Consider the following 22545-nt stretch of genomic DNA (forward strand, 5'->3'; position numbering starts at 1 on the left):
TCTACTTCCCATGAAGTGATGGGACCAGATGCTATGATCTTAGTTTTCTGAATGTTGAGCTTTAAGCCAACTTTTTCACTCTCCTCTTTCACTTTCATCAAGAGGCTCTTTAATTCTTCTTCACTTTCTGCCACAAGGATGATGTCATCTGCATATCTGAGGTTACTGATATTTCTCCCAGCAATCTTGATTCCAGCTTGTGCTTCCTCCAGCCCAGCGTTTCTCATGATGTACTCTGCATATAAGTTAAATAAGCAGGGTGACAATATACAGCTTTGATGTACTCCTTTTCCTCTTTGGAACCAATCTGTTGTTCCATGTCCAGTTCTAACTGTTGCTTCCTGACCCACATACAGCTTTCTCAAGAGGCAGGTCAGGTGGTCTGGTATGCCCATCTCTTTCAGAATTTTCCACAGTTTATTGTGATCCACACAGTCAAAGGTTTTGTTACAGTCAATAAAGCAGAAATAGATGTTTTTCTGGAACTCTCTTGCTTTTTCGACAATCCAGCGGATGTTGGCAATTTGATCTCTGGTTCCTCTGCCTTTTCTAGACCAACCTAGACAGCATATTAAAAAGTAGAGACATTACTTTGCCAACAAAAGTCTGTCTAGTCAAAGCTATGGTTTTTCCAGTGGTCATGTATGGATGTGAGAGTTGAACTATAAAGAAAGCTGAGCACCGAAGAATCGATGCTTTTGAACTGTGGTGTTGGAAAAGACTCCTGACAGTCCCTTAGATTGCAAGGAGATCCAACCAGTCCATCCTAAAGGAAATCAGTCCTGAATATTCATTGGAAAGACTGATGCTGAAGTTGAAACTCCAATACTTTGGCCACCTGATGTGAAGAACCGACTCACTGAAAAAGATGCTGATACTGGGAAAGACTGAAGGCAGGAGAAGGGGAGGAAGAGAGAATGAGAAAGTTGGATGGCATCACTGACTCAATGGACATGGGTTTGAGTGGACTCCGGAGTCGGCGATGGACAGGGAAGCCTGGTATGCTGCAGTCCATGCATGCTGCAGTCCATGGGGTCACAAAGAGTCAGACTCGACTAGTCGAACTGACCCCACATAAGCCCATAAAACCTTCAGATTTGTTTTCACGTTCAATGCTTTGAAAATTAAAAAGTTTTGTTTATTTAGGCTTTTAGCTTTTCTTTAAATATTAAAAGATATAGCAAAACAGAATACACACATACCTACACAGCAACCAGATTAAAACTGAGCAGCATTGGTTTCTTTTAGGGAAAGGCACAGTGTGCCCTCCCCTTCCTCTCTTTTGTAACCTAATCTGTTTGATAATTTACATAATCTATTTGGTATCTTTTACCATTTAAATTTCTGGTACAGAAATTCTGGCATAGAAATGGGAGGTAAAAGTGACCAAAACTACAAAGTAAAGTGTAATAATTTATGAAGGACATCCTAAAAGAAACAGCTTGCAACAAGGTGGTAAATACTAGAAAGCAGCTAGGAATAAGTCAAGCTAAGGGAAGACTAGATATTAGTTATCAAGCTAAGATATTTACAATTGAGTCATTTAATGACCCTGTCCAGTAAACACCTTAATCTTCAGACCAATTCTAGCCAGCAGTTATAAGCCAAACTGCTATTGTTGTTTAGTTGTTAAGTCATGTCCAACTGTTCTGCAACCCCATGGACTGTAGTCTGCCAGGCTCCTCTGTCCATAGGATTTCCAAGGCAAAACTACTGGAGTTGGTTGTCATTTCCTCCTCTGGGGCTCTTCCCTACCCAGGGATCAAACCTGCACATCTTGCACTGGCAGGCAGGTTCTTTACGACTGAAACACCAGGGAAGCCTGGTATGCCAAATGGGTCACCATTGTTTTATACATTAAGTATATAAACAGAGGTAGTGTCAATTATAATAGTATGACACCCTTGATTTTAATGGGGTCATCACCCACCCTCCAGGTGGAGTATAGTGTTTGCTTAACATGAAGTTAAAATTACTTAAGGTTTACATCAATTTTTAAAGCTGTGTAGGATGTAATCAATCTCTAAGTATCCATTTGCATAACAGTCATTTGTTTTTCCTCATTCATTTTTATCACCACATCCTAACTAATTAAAAGAATCAAGGAAATGGTATCTTTCACTGGGGTCTTTACAACATCCAATATGTGGTGTGAGGCTGTTAATCTTAGAAAATATAAAGTATCTTCAGTTTCCTCCATGTGTCTTTTTTTTTTTTTAAAACAAAACTTTGTCCAATAAGCAAACGAACTCCCCATTTACCCCCTGTGCAAAACTGAAGAAGTTGTGAATGTACTGCTTTCTGGGAGATAATTTTGGGAGTGGGGGAGGGGGAAGTCTTTGCCTTATATTCAGACATGTAACTATATAGAGTTGACCACCAGAGCCACAAAGGTTAGTGATGCTTAAAGTGGTGAATAAGAAGTTTAAATAAAAAAAAAAAAAAAAATACTATGGACAAGACATTAACATGTAACAAAAAAACTGAAAAAAAATTTTCAGAAAGTTGGCATCAGCTGCTGCTGCTAAGCCACTTCAGTCGTGTCTGACTCTGTGTGACCCCATAGACAGCAGCCCACCCGGCTCCTCTGTCCCTGGGATTCTCCAGGCAAGAATGCTGGAGTGGGTTGCCATTTCCTTCTCCAATGCATGCATGTATGCTACGTCACTTCAGTCGTGTCCGACTCTGTGCAACCCTACGGACGGCAGCCCACCAGGCTCCTCTGTCCACCAGAGTCTCTAGGCAAGAATATCAGAGGGGGTTGCCATTTCCTTCTCCAAAAGCACCAGAATGACTAGCAATGTTAAAGCTTAAAGATTTCAATTAAGAAATGGTCAGCGCTTACAAAAAAAAAGTCAAAGAAGTGTTATTAAGAATTCCTTCACAGCCAACTGTTTTGTTTAGAGTACCAAATTCTTTACACTCCTAAGTACAAAAAAAAAAAGAAAAGAACCGATAAGATTATCAAACTGTCTTTTTTTTAATCAAAATTGGCCTTTTTACTGAAGCACTGAGAAACAGAACTTAAAAAATATTCCAGTGCAGACTGAGAGTAGTTCACTGGATATAACTTTCTTAAAACAATTTTCAAAATATAAAAGACTGGGTGGTGGGGGGAGCACATGAAGACTATGTTTTAAATACTTACATCTTCTCTAGGTAGTTTATTTTCATTGTCTCCTTCAATTCTCACCCGAACCACACCAGATTTGTCTACTATTTCTTGAATAACTTTGCCATTTTTCCCAATTACTTTTCCTTTAATAAGAGAAAACATATATAATAATAAATTAAAAACCAACACTGCTATCATTTCAACATCAGCCCAAATGATTTATGACTTGTTATCAAATTATAAAAACCAAGCAAAACTGCATCTTTTTACTCTCAATTAACTCACCCTAACAACAACTGAGAAACATATCCTTGGTATGAAACCTCCTCCTCTTCAATATGGCTAATGTTGCTACTATTAACTGAGAATGATAACTCTACTCACATGTAAGATATTTTCAAAGTCCAACTATTTTTTAATATGTTCTATATCATTTTTATATTTTTAAAATATCAAGTCCAACCCATTTATTCCAAAAGCATGAATTATATAAATGAAGGCAAAAGGAAAACTTTTATTTTGGTATTAATTACATCAATTTGTTTACATTTATGACACATTATATATATTATTATTCAAACAACTAACAATGTCATCAACCTGGTTTTTATTTTCAAGGTCCTACTTAAAAAACAACTGTGACTTGAAGATTCTTTTAAAATGAATATTCTCTTCACGGAAATAAAACGTTCACATTTAACAAGTATTACATTTTACACCTATAAGTCTTTAAAGTACTTTAGAACTATACAACTACATACAAAATGTATATGGGTTGCTGTCTTCCTAGATATGAAATATTGTGAAATGACACAGAATTCAAATTATTTACCTTCTCCACACTTAACTTGTTAAGTCTGTCAAATAACAGTTACTGAGTATCTGACAATTAGTGGAGAAACTAAAAGGAGGATATGAAGATGCTCTTCACTTAGGGAACTCACTTTTAATATAGCTAATATACACCCATAAAATAACAAAGCAATACTGGGTAGTGACCTGGTAACAGAAGTAAATGTTCCAGTAACCATTACTATAAATAGATGTATACTAAGTTAACAGTAACATCTTACTTGTTATTAAGTTCAAATCTCAGTTAAAATGTCACACTATATCAGCACTCTATTTCCACAATAAATTAATTTTGGCCAAAATAGGTTATAATGTTTCTCCTACTGCATGCTTGACAGAACAGCTTTCAATAAAGAATGAATAAGGGGCAAGGGGGACAAACAAAGGAATAATGGCAACAGTAAACCAGTCAGTACAACAGATACTATGATAGGATTTTCAAACCTCCTTGCCCAATAACCCTAAATTTAAAGGTAGCAGCAACCGAACAAGAGAAAAAACAAAATAGAGTAGGACAGGGAATTCACATGATGCATGTCTTCTCAGAGCAGCCCTAGCAGCAGCATATAAAAGCAACCTTCATGTTAACACAGTGAAGCTCAAGCAGCAACTCCATCCTTGACCCTGCTAAAAATAAGCAAATATCTTTTCGAAAAAAACAAAAATCAGATTGTTACATCATACCCCCTCCCCAAAATCTCTGCCCCTTACTTCTTGTGAACTATACCAGTGGTGAGTGAATATCCATCACCCTTCTGGGGTCTGTGGCAAGGACCTACCTGCAAGTTTTATTTAGTCCCACCAGAGACCGTCAATATTTTAACTGATCATTTCCACAGTTTAAATTCCAAAGCATATTGACAAACTGAAGCAGACCTGTGGTATAATTTGAGCACTGAGCATAAATGCTGAAGGGACAGAGTAGAGAAGTGATTAAGGAAGGCTTCCAGGAGGTGAAGTTTCAATTCATTTTCAAATCAATGTTCACATAATACTTCTGATTTGGGAGGGGTGGGAATGGTCAACAAGTCTAGAACTCTTGGAACCTGAATATATGTGAGAATTCTCTCTGAAACTTACCCACTAAGTAGTCCTCATTTCCTTTTACTTCTCAGTCCTCTTTTTCTCTTTCACTTTGACTAAGAATGTACTATTTCTCAAAAGACTGCTTCACCCAGAAAACATTTTAGAGAAAGATGTAGTACTACTATAAATAGACAGCACTCAACTCAGGTTTTTATACTACTGCTGAGTATTTAACCAATGTATAATAGTTGCTGCTAGTATTTATTTTCTAAATAGTAAACAAATAACCCAAATAAACAAAGCCAACCAAGCCAGGGTAGAGGAAAACAAGAGACATGTTAGGTTCTCACATCACTGAACAGATAAACAAAGAGAAGAATCTGAGAACTATAAATATATCCAATTTCCTATTTCTCAAATATGAGAAATTTTTATTTAAAATTAACACTACCACAAATTCTGTAAGACCAATGCTATCTTCTACAGAATTGTTGGCTTACAAAGAACCCTTGGACACACTCACCTCCAAATCATTTTTACAAGTGAAGAAATCTAAGTTAAATTAACGTTCTGTGAAAGCAGCAACCAAAATGTTTAGTATTGATAGCTGTCAATAATGGGAGCATTATATAAACAATAAAGGGAATCATTTTCAAAAGCATTGTTCTTGCCAAAGGTCATGTTCCCTCTTGACAGCAATGAGTATTTGCTAACATTTTGTATCTTACCATTTATTTAAATTATATAAAATTCATAAGACTTATATTTAATTTTAACCTCTCATCATCTCCAGCCACTCAGTACACAGTGATTGCTAACAATGGATTAAGTGGAGCTAAATTAACTGGTAGTATATCATAGACATCCAAATATTTAGGCAGAAGTGAAAAGCTTTTTCTATAGTTGAATACCAACAGACTGTCCAAATTCTTGTAGTGTACACTATTATACCAAATATACTACTTGTTATTGGCCAAACAAACATATTTTTAATAGCACAAATGTGCTGTTGTTTTTTAATTTTCACCTATTAATGTTTCAGACTCTGACAAGTAAAATGTGTACAGAATCTTTTCCTAAAGGTAGAAAAGCTGTGAGTGAAGTGAACTTGCTCAGTCGTGTCCGACTCTTTGCAATCCCATGGACTGTAGCCTACCAGGCTCCTCCGTCTATGGGATTCTCCAGGCAAGGATACTGGAGTGGGCTGCCATTTCCTTCTCCAGGGGATCTCCCGACCCAGGGATCAAACCCAGGTCTCCTGCATTGCAGGCAGATGCTTTACCATCTGTGCCACCAGGGAAGCCCTTACTTATATATAAATAGAGCCCAAGGGGCTCAATTTCATTATGGGCAAAAAACTAACAAGACTCAACAGATAACCAAAAAAGTCATAAAAAAATCATTTCCCTAGAAAATTTCACTACTTTATGTTGATGCTTATATTAAACATTTAAGATAATCACTAAGCATAATTTAACAAGTGACCAAGATTTCTCTATGTTTCAGACTGCATAGTAAAGGATAGATCACAGATACAGAGAATATTATTAACAAAGCTATTAAACAACTGATCTCTCAAGTTATAATGCTCATTAACTGCAGCTTCAAAAGCAAAACCTGTTGTCACTTAACTTACAACCCACGGGCACAGCAATTTTCATCAAAAGTGTCAAAAACAGTGAAACCCCGCCTAATATCATCACCATCCTTCGCTTCTGCCCATGACTTACGACTTCTTATCCTTATTCGAGGTTTTTGCAACAACTATCACTTTCCCAAAGCCTACTGTGTAGAAGTTTATTACCCTATTGCTAGTCCACTCAAACTTTTTCTTCTGCACCAAACAAAACAATTACCACAAATACCTTCTCAAAAAAGTACTACAATTTTGATGTATATATGAAAGAAAAAAGACATCAAGCAAATGAAAATATTAAGAAAGAAGCCAAGAGATGAAAAAGCTTAAGAAAAACTGTAATGCCAAACTGTTATTTTTTTAAAAATTCCACATTACTTAGAAGGTTAAAGTTATCAGAAAAGGCTAATTTTCAATTGTCATCACATGTAATTAAATAATATTTAACTTAACATTTAGTAGAAGTACTTACCAACAAGATTCCTAGGAACCTGAATAAAATCCTCCACAAATTCCAAGAAACCTCTAGCCTTTTTTACAGCATCAGCACTCTGTGGGGTAGGGTGGGGGAACAAACATGAAATACAATCTTGAAGAAACCCACAATCCACAACAAAAACACAAGAAGGAAAAAAGAAACTGAATTGTCATGCTCCAGTACAAGATTCTGCTCAGATGACCAAAGTGCTATTTCAAGTCAAATATTCATAAAGTACTTTTCCAAAAAGAAGAGTAATCATTAAAGAGCTAGGGAAAAAAGGCTTTTTTACAATCAAAATGTTAGACATCTCTAAGGTCCCTAAGACATCTAAAACTGTCTAAACAGACATCTTTAAGCTCCTGCGAAAACTAAGAGTTTAACTTACTTATGTTAGCGAAATTTTAACCCCATCCTAAATACATCTGGCCCACACTTCTATGTTGGATTCTCCAAGTGAATTTAAAAAAAAAAAAAAAAAAAAAAGACATACTGTATGTGCTGTCTGCATTGTTTTCTCCTTCTCAACGTAAGAAACGACTTAAAAGGCTGTTTTTGTAGAGATGCATTTAAAAAATTACCTACTAATATGACTATTAAAATCCTTAAGTTCTAACAGTTAAAATTTTAAAAAACTAGAAGATGGGGGGAGGCTCAGGTTGTCTTCTCTAAAAGGAATTTATAGTTCTCAGTAACAATTAACTTCCACTTTTAATGTTTGTCCTTTAATAACTATAAATCAAGTATATTGTGTGCTCACTATATCATATACAGCAAAAATTTAAAATCCATATTCAATCTTCATAAACTGTTATGGTAAGCACTATTATTTTCATTTTACAATGTAGAAAACTATGCAGGGGAACTGCGTAACTTTCTCCAAGTCTTCTCAAAGTGGTAGAGACAAAATTCCAATTCAGGTAATATGGCTCTAAAGCCTTTCATCTTAACCACTTTGGTATACTGCCTACTTCTAAAGGTTTCAGAAGTAAAAATCAGACCTCCAGTCAGATTTACTATATGACTTAAATGAAAAGTTGAGACTTAAAATCATCACACCCAAAAACTCATCTATTTACTCTAATGTGAAGGATGGTCTTAATGAAGGAAAGCCTGTTTTATTTTTCAGATTATTTTCCTGCCCACACAGATGTCACAATTAACCAGTGACAAAATATTTAAAATTCAAGGTCTACAAAAGGTATTATATACTATTTACAGTTGCCACTGCCTGACATAATAAGCACTCAAAAAATACTTGAATAAATTATTTATAATGCACATAAAGCTGAGAAATTCAGAAGCAGCTGATTAAGGAACTTTTGAAAACAGTACACATTAAATATCCAGTAATCTTTCAAGGCCCCATAATTATATATATTAACATATTATAATACATTTTATATACTAATATAGTATCTTTAATCAACCTACATGTAATGATTACTAGACTTGCAATTTTAAACCATTCCACCCAGAAACTAAAATTCCACACAACAGTTAATATGCTCTACTAAAATTATCCACAGTGGGGGACAAGCAGCATACCTCTCCGTAGATTCTAAATGTTCCAGTATCTTCATCTAGCTCAATAGCTGTAACTCCAGGAACCTTTCTAGCTTGCTGTATGTTACTACCGTGTGTTCCTATCGCCAGGCCCATCAAATCTTCTCTCACAACAAATTCCTCATGAAAAGCTGCTGCAAGTTGCTTTGTGCACTAGTAAAAGAGGCAAATTAGTATTATAAAAGATAAAAAAAAAATTTTTGTACACCTATGTTCATAGCATTATTTACAATAGTCAAGAGGAGGAAGCAACCCAAAGGTCTACTGAATGATGAATGGATAAACAAAATGTAATATATGCACACAATCAGAATTATTCAGCCTTAAAAAGGAAATTCTGATACATGCTACAACATGGACAAACACTGAGAACATTATGCTTAGTGAAATAAGCAAGTCACAAAAAGACAAACACTATATGATTCCACTTACAACAAGGTTATCTAGAGAAATCAAATTTGTAAAAACAAAGTAGAATGGTGGTGGCCTGGAGCTGGGGAAAAGGGAAATAGGAAGTTGTTTAAATAGACACAGATATTCAGTTTTGCAAGATGAAAAGGTTCTGAAGACTGATTGTTCAACAGTGAATATATTTCCCAATACTATGAACTGCACACTTAAAAATGGTTAGGATGGTAAATATTATGTTTATTCTACTACAATTAAAAAAAAGGGAAAAAAGAAAAAAGGTAGTTCACTTGGTCATGTAATGGAAGGGGGAAGTCTGATCATTCTATTTAATCATGGTCACAGAAAACAGTAATTTTAAAACAATTTTCCAGAATTACCCACACAGGGAGCTCTCCAACTCAAATGATTCCTATTTCAAAACTCATTCATGTATCACTTGTTTGGAAGTTTGAAATTAGTTAAGGGTACTCATGTACTTGTTCTAAAGATAAACAAACCTCAATTTCCCTAAGACAGTACGTGGGAGCACACGTATGTGTGGGAGGGAGTAGGGGCAACAAATCACCTAATAATGTGGCAGTGCAAAGTAGAAGAAAACAGGAGTACCTCAGGACAGAAGAGAGAAGCAATGACAGGCTCTTTTTTAAAACTACAAGCCATGTAACCTCCTCTCTTCTTACCCAAGAGTTGTTATACTAATGAACTAGTTACTGAGAAAGTGCATTGACTTGACAGCTCACAGGACAATAAAAAACAGAGTAAAGAACTAGCAATAAAGTTCTATTGGAAATCCCTAGTGAGTTTCTAAGCTCTTTGGCACCACTCAGTTATTTAGCAGCTAAAAGGCTATGTCTGATAAAAGTAGTAGAGAAAAGTAACTCTAAGGACACAATAATTCCAATTATTAGTCATAAAAGAGTTCCCAAGTTGCCTTACCTAACAATCAAATAGTTTCAGCCATAGAACTTGAATAATATACTCACGAAACTAAATGAGAAGCACAAAAAACCTTTTACATGTAAACCCACTTACTTCTAAATGCTTAGTGGCTTCTTCATTTCTGGACATAAGCATCAATTTTGTACGAATACTTCGCAAGTGCATGTCACTCAAAATATTTACTCTCTTCACAGTTGCTTCACTGGCCGACTATAAACAAACAAGTTACTCATTCAAAAACTTAAACCCTTTTTTTAAGATAATACAAACACAACCTTCCAAATGAAGCCTCCCTTGATTTTCATCTACTGTACTCTCCTCACCTAACATGCACCCCCTCCCACAAGTTATAATGGGGGAAAGGAGGGATATAGAATCCAGGATCCCATACGTTAAGAATTTTATGACATAAAGAATGCTGTATTAAGATTTTTCCTTTCTCCAGTAAAGATTTACAAATTAACAATTTTATAACTGCAAAAAAAATTTTCCCCCACATTGTATTCTAAAAAAGTCACCATAAAACAAGTTATCTTTTATCTTTGAAATATTTAATTATAAAATATGTGCAATGTACAGATTAATAAAGTGAAAAGTGTTAGTCACTCAGTCCTGTCTGATTCTTTGTAAACCCCATAGACTGTAGCCTGCCAGGTGCCTCTGTCCATGGAATTCTCCAGGCAAGAATATTGGAGTGGGTTGCCATTCCCTTCTCCAGGGGATCTTCCTCACCCAGGGATTAAACCTGGGTCTCCTGCATTGTAGGCAGATTCACAATATCCGCTATATACCTTAAAATACGGAGTTATCTTACCAGTATCATTAGCTGTGTTGTTTCTGGATGGTAAAAAATTCTGCATGCTCCTACCGCTTTCTTAAAATCTTTATGTGCATTTTCATTAGCACACCTAAGGAGAGAGTAATTCACATGTAAGACCGAAGCAACAGGTTAAATTTAGAGGGCAATTATAATGAAAACTCTTGTATTTCATACTGACACCACCCATTGAAAACTTTTGTCTGTTAAAAAACATTTTCCATCAAAGTTTTAATCGGGTGTTTGGGATAAAAAAGATTTTTGTAGCACTGAAAAATCCTCTTAATTCACAAAGCAATTCAACAATAAACAAAATTACTCACGCCTCTCTCAAATCCTCAGGAACATCCACTGTGCATTTAAAGAAGGTATTTTTTTTGACAGTTTTATTTTGATTGACAGGCCGAAGTCGTTCAAATGTGACTATTTCATTGTAAGTGGCATCACAAGCAGCATATTCAATGACATAAAACTAAAAGACATCAAAACACTTTAAAAATCCTATCCGAACAAAAATAATGAGCTTTATATGAAGTTCTAATTACTTTGCTTGGCTTAAGCAGTAGACCCTCCCCTTGTGGCACAAATACTAAGCACAGCTTAGTTATAGCAACCTGATTTGCCTAAACTAGATTAGAGGTTCTTACAAGCAAGAACCCTGGTGGTCCTCACATGCTTGCAGAATACCCCTGGAGAGCAGCTCTGGTGTTTGCAAATCCAGAACACAAAACAGAAACTAATGATCTGATGAATTTTTGAAACACGTGATTATTTCTGAAATAGGCTTTTTAACAACAAAACTAAGAGTTGGAGTAACAGTTACAGAAACCAGGAGTCAACCTATTTCCTTGAAAATTAATCACAAAGCAAGTTTTAACATCACTTACTTCTCCTTTCATCATTCGAACTTTAGCTAACCACCATCCGCATGGTTCTTGATCATTTGCTCTTGAATATACCTGACGGGAAAAAAAGTGCCCTTATTCATTTATCCCAAAAAATTAACACTGTAAATAATGACTTTTTATCAGTGCAAAATTATGTTAAATTCAAGAATCAAAAAATGTTACTGTGAACAAGATGAAACTACTGCGTAAGTGTAATGTAATAAGAACTATATATGCATAAGGCAGAGGAATCAGAGATCAAATTGCCAACATTCACTGGATCACAGAGGAAGCAAGGGAATTCCAGAAAAACATCCACCTCTGTTTCATTGACTATGCTAAAGCCTTTGACTGCATAGATCATAAACTGTGGAAAATGCTTAAAAAGATGGGAATAGAACACCATCTTACCTGTCTCCTGAAAAACCTGTACATAGGTCAAGAAGCAACAGGTAGAACCTTATATGGAACTGACTGGTTCAAAATTGGGAAAGGAGTACAACAAGGCTGTTTATTGTCACCCTGTTTGTTTAACTTATATGCAGAGCACATCATGCAAAATGCCAGGCTGGATGAGTTACAGGCTGAAATCAAGATTGCCAGGAGAAATATCAACAACCTCAGATATGCAGATGATATCACTTTAGTGAGAGAAAGCAAAGAGGAACTGAAGAGCCTCTTGATGAGGGTGAAAGAGGAGAGTGAAAAAGGCAGCTTAAAATTCAATATTAAAGAAACTAAGTCAAGGTATCCAGTCCCATCGCTTCCTGGCAAACAGAAGAAAGGTGGAAGCAGTGACAGATTTCCTCTTCTTGGGCTCTAAAATCACTGCAGATGGTGACTGCAGCCATGAAATTACAAGACAATTACGTCTTGGTAGGAAAGCTATGACAAATCTAGACAGAATATTAAAAAAGCAGAGACATCACTTTTGCTGACAAAGGTCCGTATAGTCAAGGCCATGGTTTTTACTCGTCATCTATGAATGTGAGAGCTGGACCAAAGGCTGAGCCCTGAAGAACTGATACTTTCAAACTGCGGTGTTGGAGATGTTCTTGAGAGTCCCTTGGACAGCAAAAAGATCAAACCAGTCAATCATAAAGGAAACCAGACCTGAATACTCACCGGAAAGACTGACACTGAAGTTCCAATACTTTGGCCACCTGATGCAAAGAGCCAGCTTATTGGAAAAGACCCTGATACTGGGCAAGATTGAAGGCAGGAGGAGAAGGCAACAGAGGATGAGATAATTGGATGGCATCACTGATTCAGTGGACATGAGTTTAAGCAAACTCTGGGAGATGGTGAGGGACAGGGAAGCCTGGCATGCTGCAACCCATGGGGTCGCACAACTTGGCGACTGAAAAACAACGTACATGCTTAAATTTCACTACTGAAAAACAGAATTGAACCTGTTTGGGCAATGTGGTGCCCTGAAAATTGAACTTCAGTTCAGTGTCAGTGGAACTAGTGTCAGCCCAACTCTAGTGAAAGCTGCATCCAACTCTTTGTGACACCATGGACTGTAGTCCAACAGGCTCCTCTGTCCACAGAATTCTCCAGCCAAGAATACTGGAGTGGGTAGCCGTTCCCTTTTCCAGGGGATCTTCCTAACCCAAGGATTATACCCAGGTCTCCTGTTTTGCAGGCAGAAAACTTAACCATCTGAGCCACCAGGGAAGCCCCAAATTTATGAGTGTCTAATAAACATAAATAAGTATTATTATAAAGAAATGTTTCTTACAAGACAGTTTCACATAGTGTAAAGCACACATCTTTAAGCTTCTGTCAACACTGTTATCTTTGAGCATGGCATTCTGATGACTTACGTATCAGAAGTGAGGATAAGCTAGAACTTTAATAAGATGTATTTTAAATCTGGTATCAGTGTTGATAAAATGCTGAAATTAAGAATTGTTTTTAGAAAATGATAAACCCTATTTTAAAATTCCTTCAAGGTATCACATTTAAATCCTTTGCTAAAGAACTTAGAAGTACTAAAGTCTGTGATTAGTCACTCAGTTGTGTCTGACTCTGTGTGACCCCATGAACTGTAGAACATCAGGCTCCTCCCTTTATGGGGATTCTCGAGGCAAGAATACTACAGTGGGTTGCCAAGCCCTCCTCCAGGGGATCTTCCCAACCCAGCTCCCCTACATTGCAGATTCTTTACCATCTGAGCCACCAAGGTCTAGCTAACAATGAAAACATTATTTAGTCCATCTAGCAGCGTAAGTTATCTTACAAAACCACCTACCCCCCCAAAAAAACAAAAAAACACAAAACCCTGCTATCTTATATATTCTACAATTATCAAGTGTTTCAAAATATAATAGATTAGAAAAGTTTCCATTGAGAATTAGAGCTGTTTCTTATGACACAGCTGCTTCATGTATTTTCAATACATGGAAAATGAGATGGGGAAGGGAAGGCTGAGAAAAGATGACCAAGAAACACCTAAAAATATTGATTAAACTAAGGCTGTCCCTACACAGGTGGGTAGAGATATCTACCCATCAATACATGTTAACAGCCATTTGTGAAATAATGAAACAACTACTGATAGGCAAATAGTTTTGGAAAAGTTTGAAGCTTCTATCAAGATGATGTGAAAGTAACCTTGGAAGTGGTGGAATTACTGGAACTAAAAATAAATAAGGCAAAATTTCATGTTCAACTTTAATGTATACCATGGTTAGAGAAAAGCTATGAGGGGGAAAAAAAGCATATTTACCACAAAGCTTGAGTGAACTCAATTTTAGCTTTTGCATTTCTTATATACATTTCATGACTATCCTTTCTTACAGATCTTCCAAAAAGATAAGACACTTCACCTTTTTTTTAGAATAGAGTAAAACTCACTGCAGTTACTATATGTATTCAGGGGAAAAATGAAAGTCAAAGTGTTAGTCGAGTTGTGTCCGACTCTTTATGACTCCATGGTCTGTAGCCTGCCAGGCTCCTCTCACGGAATTCTCCAGGCAAGAAAATTTTCTTCTCCAGGGGATCTTTCCAACCCAGGGATTGAATCCAGGTCTCCTGCATCGTAGGCAGATTTTTTTTTACTACTAGCACCACCTAGGAAGTCCCTTCTAACAGATCTTCCAAAAAAATAAGACACTTTACCTTTTCTTAGAATGGAATAAAACTCACTGCAGTTATTGTATGTATCCAGTGAACCCTTACATAAATCTAAGGTAGAGTCCAGGAACCTTTATTTTTCCTGTATCCTAAATATTCAATACTTTGATATCTTCTTTGACTAGAAAGGAAAAGATGATAAAGAAATGCACAAAATGCAATAGATTAGTCAATCCAATTGGTTATATGAAGTGGTGTAATTATAGCACAAAGATAACAATACTCGGGATTTTCTGGTTGCTCAGCAGTAAAGAATCTGCCTGACAATGCAGGAGACATGGGTTTGATCCCTGGTCTGGGAAGATCCCCCACATACCGTGGAGCAACTAAGCCCGTGTCTCTCAACTACTGAGCACACGTGCTGCAACTGCTGAGGCCTGTGTGCCTAGAGCCTGTGCTCCACAATGACAGAAGCCACTGCAATGAGAAGCCCATGCACCACAACTAGAGAGTAGCCCCCTGTTCACCACAACTAGAGAAAAGCCCAAGCAGCAATGAAGACCCAGCACAATCAAAAAATAAATAAATAAATAATTTTTTAAAATGACAATACTCAATTCCAGTGATCCCCAACCTTTTGGCACCAGGGATGGGTCTTGTGGAAGACAATCCTTCCACAGACTGGGGGAAAGGTTTTGGATGATTCAAGTGCACTACATTTATTGTGCATTTCATTATTATTACATCAACTCCACCTCAGATTACCAGGCATTAAATCCCAGAGGTTGGGGACTCCCATGCTCTAGTCAATAAAATAAGAAGCCATCAAAAATTCCAAAATACAACTGACCCTTGAACAACAAAAGGGTTAGGGGCTCATTCATCCTCTACGGGATTGAAAATCAAGTGTTAACATAGCCACCCCTCTATATAGTTCCACATCTGCAAACTCAACCAACCACTGATCATGCAGTACTACCATATTTTCTATGAAAATATGAAAACAATCTGAGTCGGAATTTCCTGATGGTCCAGTAGTTAGGACTTTACACTTTCAGTGCCAAAGGCCCAGGGAGTTCAATCTCTGGTCAGGGAACTAGGATCACATAAGATGTTGGGGGTAGGCTGGGCAGCAGTGGAGTGGACGTGTGTGTTGTGGGGGCAGGGGGGGGGCGGCGGCGGAGAGGTGTGAGATCTGAGTTTAAATGGACTCATGCAGATCAAAACCATGTTGTTCAAGTGTCAATTGCATTCTAACCTAAATGTATTGATGCATTCTGATAATTCCAGGGTAAGATGAAACGGAAGATAAACTAGAACTTACAGAGACAGACTTTAAATTTGGTATCAGTATTTATTACAAGATGTGTATGTTCTGGGTTTATACATGATAGCTGATGAGCAGTAAATAATACACAGAAAACTTTGCTCATTTTAGGTATGTGTGTGCTAAGTCGCTTCAGTCACATCTGACTCTCTGTGACCCCATGGACTGTAGCCTGCCAGGCTCCTCTGTACAAGGGATTCTCCAGGCAAGAATACTGGAGTGGGTTGCCATGCCCTCCTTCAGAGGATCTTCCCGACACAGGGATCAAACCCAAGTCTCTTAAGTCTCCGGCAATGGTAGGCAGGTTCTTTACAACTACAGCCACCAGGGAAGACCCACTGTCTTAAACCCTATGTTTAAATGCTTATTAAAGTATCTAATAATGCTGATCTTCACCACCCTTTTATTTTTACTTCTGTAAATTTATATGCAAAATGACTTAAAAATACAAAAAATTTGTAAAAATGGTCCCTTAGACCCAAATGGTAAATTATGACTACTTCCCCTAGCATGAGAATTAAAGAAACAAAAAGAAAACCTTGAAAACAAGAAGCGCCCCTTCCAACTGCTACCTGAGAACGGCAGGTCAGCTAAACAGACTGATGGACCTCTTGTTGATCCACAGTGGATGGCTGCCTCAAGCTTGAATGCTGAAAAACGGGTCTTAAAAACACCTGTTCTATTTCTATTTTCACCAAAGAAGAACTGTCTAAAATGACTTCCTATGTAATTTTACCTACAAAAAAAGAGAATAAATCATTGTGGACTGCCTTGCAGCTTTCTTATTACATTTTATTCATCTCTGTAAATTTCGTTAATAACTGTATCCCTGAAAGACAAAGCCACTCTCATAAAGACAAATGACTCTAAGTTCCTGAGGTTTAATCAAGGTGCTATGAATTTGCCTCCACTTTAGTGCTGTGAGTCAAAACACATCCTTCACAAAATGAACAGTGTACTCAACACAATAAAACTCATTTTAAAAACTCAGCATTAAAAACGTGCCCTAGTATACTATGCCCAAAATGCTGCTTACTGGATTTATTTATGACTATGTCATTGGAGTAAGAGCACCTCATAGAAATTCCCTTATTTCAGATTTCAATTCACTTAAATCTCCAAACTATCCCAGAGAAGCATTTCAAACTCTAAGGCAACGGCCCTCATTTCTCTAATATTTCAAGTTTCTTCAAATCTAAGAAAGAGCTTTAGAAAAGCAGAAGCCTAAGGGGTGCCCATGAGACACCTAAAAACACAATAGTAACCACACTGAAGGTTAGTTTCATGGAATAAAATTCCAAAAGTCTATACTACCCAATTCAGTATTCTTTCTACCAAATTAATTGAAGTCAAACCTTACTGGCCTCCAAATTCTAGCACACAACCAAATTATGACTTAAATAGCATTCCATTCCAGATCCTAATGTGATCAACTTAATAATCCAAGTTAATAATGTTCAAAAAGGCCTTTCAAAGTTATAACCAAATAGAAATAATGTGAAAACCGAAGTAGAGAATTTTTTACCCAGTTTTTATCAAGTTCTAAATGCTGTCAAGCATTAAACTTAAACATATGAACAAAGAAAACTTAATCATAATGAACTATTTTACAACTACATGAAAAACATTTGTTGACTACTGTTCACATCTATTTCATCTCATTACAGTCTATGAATAGAAAATGTACATTAGGAAAGCAAGTTTAACATCTAGAAAACACTAATGTGCTTTATCTACTTACACAACAGTATGATCTTATTAGTATTTGTGGCTGATACTTTAACAAATCATTTCCTCAAAAGAAAAAGTAAGTAAGTAATAAAGAATAAATTCATTCATCCTTTGACATATAAGCATTTCCAACCGCAAAGACTAACAATGCTGACTTGGTATTATGAGAAAGATTGACTCTAACTAAAGACAGCTAAAATTTCCAAGGCTGGTCCAAGAACCAAACTGATACAATTTTAAAAGAAAGATGGACGACTTCTCCTGGTGCTCCAGTGGTTAAGAATCCACCTGCCAATCAAGGGGACAGGTTTGATTCCTGGTCCGGGAAGACTCCACATGCCTTGGGAGTCTGTGTGCCCAAACAACTGAGCCCTGCCCTCCAGAGCCAGCCCTCAGAGTGCAACTGCAGAAGCCCGCCTGCCCTAGAGCCGGTGCTCCTGAACGAGAGAAACCACTACAGTGAGAAACTCAAACATGCAACTGGAAAGTAGCCCTTGCCTTCTTCAACTAGAGAAAGTCTATGTGCTGCAATGATGACCCAGCACACACAAAAATAAAAAACAGTCATATATTCTAAAACTTTTAGAAAGGCAAAATGTAAATTATACATGTATATTGTAATTTTTTATATAAGTAAAATATTAAATTTTTAAAAATGTACAGTAAAGGGACCTCCCTGGAAGTCCAGTGGCTTATGATTCAGTGATTCTACTACAGCGGTGCAGGCTGGATCCCTGGTTAGGGGTCTAAGACTCCGCATGCCACATGGTAAGGTAAGGGAGTATCCTATCAAATTATTCTTATTCCTTTTACCAAATCTTTCAAGGGACTTACCACAAGATTATAACTAAATTATAAATATGCAGAACCATAATGTCTATCTGCCATAAAATGCCATAAAAGATGGAAGACAAGGTATATGTCACAAGAAAAACCTGTTAATCTGTATTTCAACCAGACTTCACAATTCCAAAAGAAAAAAAAGTTTTTAAATATCAAATATGTTAAACCCAAGAGGAAAAACTTTAAGTCTTATAAAAATACATATTAGCTTGAGATATCAGGCTTCCTATGTAACACGTTTATGTGTCATTAACTTGCTAAATAAGATAATAAAAACAAAGCATCTCACACATGAACTCACTGGGAAAACATTTTTTCTATTGGCTTTTCAATATGCCAGAACACACCATATATCCAGCTTAAGAGAACCTAAGGAACTCCTCATTTTTCCATCATCTCTAACTTTACGAGCTGAGAATTATTTTTTTGGCAATCTTTTTTTTTTTGCCATGCCACATGGCTTACAGGGTCAGCTCCCTAACCAGGAATCAAACCCAGGTCCGCAGTAGTGGAAGTGCAGAGTCTTAACCACTGGACCACCAGCGAATTACCAATTTTCTTAGCAATCTTTAGTTAGCAAAATCAACTGTTAAGCAAATACTAAATCAAAAAAATTAATTATAAGATTAGAAAGATTTTAAAATATACACCATTATTGTTTAAGAAATCAAACACAAAGCCACTAATTAGGTTTTAAAAAACAATTTTGAATCTTAAGACTTTTCAAAACCAACTTTCTATTATCAGCCATATAGTGTCTTCTTGAGGCCATTCCTAGACACACTAACTTATGTTTTATAATTTCATGTAAACCTCATAAGCTGGTTGAAAAGGCAAATCTGAAGGAATCAAACATGTTTGTAAAGTGGTAAAATTTTAGAGTAAGCCAGGTGAAATTGTGACCTGATTGACAAGAATGTAAAGTTCAGATGGCTGAATTTTTTCAATTATCATTTTTAAACAAAAGTATAGCTGATTTACAATACTGTTTCAGATGTACAGCAGTGATTCCGTTTTGTGCATATATATACACACACACACACTTTTTTTTCAGATTGTCATCATAGGTTATTACAAAATACTGAATATAGTTTCCTATACTATACAGTAAATCCTAGTTGTTTATTTTATATATAGTAGTGTGTATATGTTAATCCCAAATTCCTAATTTATCCCTTCCCCATTCCCAATCGGTAACCCTAAGTTTTGTATGTCTGTGAGTCTGTTTCGTAAGTAAGTTCATTTATGGCATATTTTAGATTCCACATACAAGTGATATCAAATGTGGAATTCCCTGGTGGTCTAGTTTAAGACTTTGCACTTCCAATTCAGATGGCAATGGGTTCAATCCCTGGTTGGGAAACTAAGATCCCACATGCTGTGCAGCACAGTCAAAAAGTAAAAAAATTTTTTAAGTGATTTTAAATATTTCTCTTTGGCTTACTTCACTAAGTACGATAATGTCTAAGTTCATCTATGTTGCTGCAAATAGCATTATTTCATTCCTTTTTATAACTAATTCCCTGCTGTACGTATATACATACTGATGTGTGCGTAAGTGTGCACAAATACACATGCATATATATAATTCCATTATCTTCTTTATCTACGCACCTATCAACAGACACTTGGACTGCTCCCACATCATGGCTATTATAGTGTTGCTATGAACAATGAGGTGCCTATATCTTCTCAAATTAGTTTTCTCCAAATATAAGTCCAGGAGTGGGATTGCTGTATCATATGGTAGTTCTATTTTCAGTTTTTAAAAGAGCCTCCATAGGGGATGCACCAATGTGAATTCCCGCCAGCATGCAGTAACGTCCCCTTTTCTCCATACCCTCTGTTTCTTCTTGATGTGTGCTCAGTCATGCTAGACTCTTTGCAATCCCATGGACTACACCGGCTAGGGTCCTCTGTCCATAGGATTCTCTAGGCAAGAATACTGCAGTGCGTTGCCATTTCCTTCTCCAGGAAATCATCCCAACCCAGGGTTCAAACCCAAGGCTCTTGTGTCTCCTGAACTGGCAGGCAGGTTAACAACAGTGCCACCTGGGAAGCCCATACCTCTTCGGTATTTATTATTTGTAAGCTTATTGATGATGGTCACTCTGACCAGTGTGAGGTGATATCTCATTGTAATTGTGATTTGCATTTCTCTAATAATTAGTCACACATTGATGGTGTGGGAACTCACCTAGAGCCAAATACCCTGGAATGTGAAGTCAAATGGGCCTTAGGAAGTATTACTATGATCAAAGTTAGTGGAGGTGATGAAATTCCAGTTGAGCTATTTCAAATCTTAAAAGATGATGCTGTTAAAAGTGATGCACTCAATATGCCAGCAAATTTGGAAAACTCAGCAGTGGCCGCAGGACTGGAAGAGGTCACTTTTCATTCCAAAGAAAGGAAATGTCAAAGAATGTTCAAACTACTGTACAATTGCGCTCATTTAACATGCTAACAAGGTATTGCTCAATTCCTTCAAGCGAGGCTTCGGAATGATGTGAAATGAGAACTTCCAGATGTACTGGAGAACTTTCAGATGGATTTAGAAAAAGCAGAGGCACCAGAAGTCAAATTGCCAACATCTGCTGGATCATAGAGAAAGCAAGGGAATTCCAGAAAAACATCTACTTCTGCTTTATTGATTATGCTAAGCCCTTTGACTGTGCAGATCACAACAAACTGTGGAAAATTGTTAAAAGAGATAGGAATACCAGAACACCTTATCTGCCTCCTGAGAAACCTGTATGCAGAAGCAACAGTTAGAAGTAGACATGGAACAACGGACTGGTTCAAAATTGGGAGAGGAGTACGTCAAAGCTGTATATGTACTGTCACCCTGGTTATTTAAATTCTATGCTGAATAATAAATCATGCAAAACACTGGGCTACATGGAATCACAAGCTAGAATCAAGATTGCCAGGAGAAAAATCAACAAGCTCAGATATGAAGATGATACCACCCTAATGGCACAAAGCAAAGAGGAACTAAAGAGCCTCTTGACAAAGGTGAAGAAGAAGAGAGGAAAAGCTGGCTTAAACTCTCAACATTCAAAAATCTAAGATCATGAATCCAGTCCCACCACTCCACAGCAAACAGGGACAGGCTTTATCTTCTTGGACTCCAAAATCACTGTGGATGGCAACTGCAGCCATGACATTAAGACACTTGCTCTTTGGAAGAAATGCTATGACAAACCTAGACACCGTATTAAAAAGCAGAGACACCACTTTGCTGACAAAGGTCCATCTAGTCAAAGCTACAGTTTTTCCAGCAGTCATGAGAGTTGGGCCATTAAGAAGGCTGAGTGCCTAAGAATAGATGCTTTTGAATTGTGGTACTGGAGAATGACAGGGTTAACAGGCAGGAAGGCCAGGGGTCTCCAAACGGAGGAAATAGGCTGCAAGTGTCAAGACATTTTTTTTTATCTTTCTCTTAAGTGCCAAAAGAAACAAACTAGTATTACATTTTTTTTCCCTTCTCTATACAAATTTAAAGATGTTTCTCTTAAAACTCTGTGTTGCCATAATGACAACTGGTTCCACCTGAACTTAACTTTTCTCAAACCTTGAGCCAATCAATGCATTTTTCTTACGGAAATGTTTTGTCTTAAACTATGTTAATGTACTATGAGTTTACCTCAGACTCTGTCTTCAAGTCGATTCCAACTAAAGGCTCAGAATCATCATGACAAACCGGTATGTTACAATCATACACTGTTCTCCTAATCTGTTAATGAAACTATATATTTGTACGGGGATCTGCCTTTCTTCAAGATTCATGGCCTGACATGACTCACCTGGTGCCAAGGTTATCTCAAAATGCATCT

The 22545-nt window shown here is 36.9% G+C and overlaps 1 protein-coding gene across 5 annotated transcripts in view; it reads right to left on the reverse strand.

Annotated features, from left to right (window-relative positions):
- Nucleotides 1-22545, reverse strand: part of FXR1 (FMR1 autosomal homolog 1) — a 67759-nt gene that overhangs the window by 17536 nt on the left and 27678 nt on the right. For all 5 annotated transcript variants that reach the window (XM_065942495.1, XM_065942494.1, XM_065942492.1 and 2 more), the window contains exons 4-10: nt 11728-11799; nt 11164-11312; nt 10838-10931; nt 10117-10233; nt 8656-8826; nt 7102-7180; nt 3149-3258 (exon numbers count right to left, since the gene is read on the reverse strand). In XM_065942495.1, coding sequence (XP_065798567.1) covers nt 3149-3258; nt 7102-7180; nt 8656-8826; nt 10117-10233; nt 10838-10931; nt 11164-11312; nt 11728-11799 — 792 coding nt within the window. The remainder of the gene's footprint in view (nt 1-3148; nt 3259-7101; nt 7181-8655; nt 8827-10116; nt 10234-10837; nt 10932-11163; nt 11313-11727; nt 11800-22545) is intronic.

Source organism: Muntiacus reevesi, chromosome 8, assembly GCF_963930625.1.
Source record: "Muntiacus reevesi chromosome 8, mMunRee1.1, whole genome shotgun sequence".
NCBI lineage: Eukaryota > Metazoa > Chordata > Mammalia > Artiodactyla > Cervidae > Muntiacus > Muntiacus reevesi.